At 34.9% G+C, this 3,773-nt stretch overlaps 1 protein-coding gene across 1 annotated transcript; it reads left to right on the top strand.

Annotated features, from left to right (window-relative positions):
- Positions 1-425: 425 nt before the first annotated feature.
- Positions 426-1,895, top strand: LOC133866353 (class V chitinase-like; the record flags this gene model as incomplete). Its single annotated transcript, XM_062302864.1, has 2 exons — positions 426-1,452; positions 1,611-1,895. Coding segments are annotated over 2 exons (1,050 nt in total), but the record flags the coding sequence as incomplete, so codon positions are not given.
- Between the last annotated feature and the right edge of the window lie 1,878 nt (positions 1,896-3,773).

A 3,773-nucleotide genomic window follows, 5' to 3' on the forward strand; every position in this document is an offset into this window, starting at 1 on the left:
TAATTCAAGTAGTTTTCAAGAGTTTTTTTTACATGTAAAAAAGAGAATGAAATTTAAAGAGGCTACTACTAGTACCCTAAAGCGTTACTAAGTCGTGCTCTTTTTTGGCCACCGACTTTCAAGTGTGGTGACGGTGAATGGAACAAAATTATCCATGTTGATCACTGTCTCTGTCTGCCTGTCTGTCTCCATGAGTTTCAAGTTGGTAATATACAATCAGACAATTAATTATCTCCAAAGAGGAAAAAAAATAAAAATAAGAAAAAGTAGAGGCTATATATATATATACATATATAGGTATGTTCCTCATCCTCAATCTCAAAACTCCAAAGAATCTCTCATAGCTAGCAACTAGCAAGCAAGAGTACTACTATTTATACCAACTGCCTCGTCTACCCTGCAATTAATGGCTTCGACTGTCGTGAAAGCAGCGTATATACTGGCTTGGCGATGCTGGACTCCCGGCGGCTAACATAGATTCCACCCTTTTCACCCATCTTTTCTGTGCCTTCGCCGATGTCAACCCCCAAACCTACGAAGTCACCATTGCTATCGAAAACCATGGCCCTTTCTCAACCTTCAACCAAACTGTGCAAGAACGAAACCCTGGGGTTAAAACCCTTTTATCAATCGGTGGAGGAAACGCAACGCCTGCAACTTTTGCTGCGATGGCTAGCAGTGCCAAGACTCGTACAGCATTCATAGATTCCTCCATACGCCTAGCCAGGTCTTCCAACTTCCTTGGCCTAGACCTCGACTGGGAGTACCCCCAGACGGAGGACGAAATGAAAAACCTTGGGTCACTCCTCAATGAATGGCGAAAAGCCGTGCAAATCGAGTCCGGCAGCACCAACAATGCACCTTTGCTCCTAACCGCAGCGACCTATTCCTCTTCATCCCATGAGGGACTGCTTTATCCCATTCAGGCTATTTCAGACAGCTTGGACTGGATCAACCTAATGGCCTATGACTTTTATGCCCCCGGTTGGTCACGGGACGTGGCTGGACCACCTGCAGCACTTTACAATACAGGAGATCGCGATCCACTAGCTTGCGGGGATGTCGGCGTCCAAGCTTGGATTGATGAAGGTGTGCCAGCCCAAAAATTAGTCCTCGGCCTTCCATTTTATGGCTACGCATGGGAACTAGAAGATCCTAATAGCAATGGACTATTTGCACTAGCTAATGGAGCGGCCAATGGAGCCGGTATAGATCCCACAGATGGGTCCATAGATTATAACAAAATCGTCAATTTCAAAAACGGGTCCGGTGCGACAGGATTTTTCGACGCCTCATTTGTTACAGACTATTGCCATTCAGGGACGACTTGGATTGGTTATGATGATACGAAGAGCATCACTAATAAAGTTGAATATGCTGTGGGAAAGAAATTGCTTGGTTACTTTGCATGGCATGTGGGCGGCGACAGGGATTGGACTCTTTCTCGAACAGGTAAATATATAGTATATATATGAATTCAGTCATTACTCATGCACTTAACAGTTTGCTAATTAAGCCTAAAAAAAATGTCTGTTACGTTAAATTAATGTTCCTATTTGGTTTCCTAACTTCTCATTAACGTGAATTACTTCTATTAATTGTTGGTGCAGCTTCAAATGCATGGGGAGCGTAGGGATTAATAGAGACTTGGGATTGGATACAAAAGCTGGTATTGTCAACAATATTTGGCCAATAATCGGATGTGTATGTTGTGCTATTTATAATATAGAAGTTTAATTTGTATTGTCATAATAAGGCCAATTATCACGTGTGTTATTTGTAATGTTAAGCTTGTATTATCTACAATATTAATTAGGCCAATATCAGATATGTTGTGTTATTTGTAATATAAAAGCTTGTATTATCAACAATAAGGCCAATATTAAATCGAGTGTATTGTGTTATTTGTGATGTCAATTAAGCTTGTATCCTCAACAACAACACCAATGACGTTAATTGTAATTAATAAGGTGTAATTAATGGACTTATTAATGCAAATTATCAAATTGGAAACAGATTTGTTACTTGTTATTCTCTTATTCTTCATCGCTGATGTGGTATTGTCGATTCATCTTCAAATGATTGAAAGGGGAAAAAAAAAATGCAATGTTGAATTTACATTAATGTCACATCAGCGGAGAATGATGAAAGAAGAACAAGAAAATACAAAGTAGTGTTTTTACTAAAACTTTTACTACACTTTTCAGCTTATAAACTGACATGGTAATTTATAATTAGTGAAATAATTAAGAATGTATAATTGACAAGTCAGCTACTAACTAATTAAATTGACAATTAAGTCAAATTTGTTGCTTAATTATTTCACTAATTAGACTTCAATTTTTTTTTTTTTTTTTTTTGAAAAAAAAACGTGTAGTACTAAAAGCTGTAATTTTTTAATTACTTCTAGAAGCATATATATTAAACTCGACTGCAAGCAAAGTCAGGTGAATAAGGAAATACAATTCTATTAATTTGTCACCGATCAAATATCACTATTTTCTTCCGTCAAATTTTCATATGACGTGCATTAATACAGCTTAATTAGGTCATAATTTTTGCGTAATTTCGTGTTCTAGGATTGATTCGGTCCTTGATTTGGGTCATAGAAGAAACAGATCACAATTTTTTCTTATTTATTGTTTTTCGTCCGTACTCTGTCGCCTAGATGTGAAACAACATGTTATCAAGCTTGATTCAGCTTAATTGAAACAACAAAACCACATCATTAACATGTTAAACATTTTATTCAAGTTGCTGGAAACACAATAAACTTCATCCAAATCATGTTAATGTATGGTAATTAATCAAAGAAACCAACTTTCTAAGTATTAACACAATATTAAACAAGAATAAAAAAGGATGATTAAACCTTTCTCAAAAAAATTCCGTCAAGCAAGCACAACAAGAAATCACATGGCGCGTCCCCTCTAGATCTCAAACAAGAGATTAAAGAAATTTTGAAAGAATTAGTTAATAAAGTAGAAAAAATCGTGTTTGTTGGAATGAATAGCCTTAGCAATAACAAAATCCCATGATTATTCCAATTATTAAAAGCAAGCACTCAAACATATAATTTGGTTTAGGTGTCATAAAATAATAAAATAAAATAAAAAACTACAATTTTTTTTAATGGTGTAGATTTAATTCGAAGTTTTTCTTAAGAACGTACAGCCAAGGGGTCAATCATGTCCTGTGGATGCTTAGACGGTTCAAATTGAAAACCAAGAGTTTTCTTTCCTGGAAATAGAAGATTGGATTCAACTATTTGAATTTAAATCGCCATGACCTTTTCCTGAGAGTGACAAGGTTTGTCCTCATCCTACCAAATATGTACCTTTCCAATCTCTGTTTTGTTTTGAAATTTGTGGGTGGAGTGCTATAGTAGCGCGCAATACACCGAAGAGAGATGATTGTTTTTTAAATTTAATTAAAAAAAACAGGTTTTTCTTTTTCTTTTTCTTTTTTTAATTTTTTTTAATAATTTTCAGCTATTTTTTCGTTTTTCTTTTAAAAAAACAGCTCTTTTTTTTTTATTTTTTTTTTAAAAAATAATTTTGTAAGTTTTTAATTTTTTTTATTATTTATTTTTAGTTTTAGTTTTTTTTTTCTTGAATTTATGAGGGCATTTTTGTCTTATTCAAAAAAAATTAGAGTCATTTTTGTCTTTTTGTTGGTCTTAGGGAGACATTGACATTTTTTGGTAGTTTAAGGGGGGACATTGACACAATTAGTAGTTTAGGGTGTACGTTGACAATTGAATGGTAGTTTGA

Source organism: Alnus glutinosa, chromosome 4 (genome assembly GCF_958979055.1).
Source record: "Alnus glutinosa chromosome 4, dhAlnGlut1.1, whole genome shotgun sequence".
NCBI classification, from domain to species: Eukaryota; Viridiplantae; Streptophyta; class Magnoliopsida; order Fagales; family Betulaceae; genus Alnus; species Alnus glutinosa.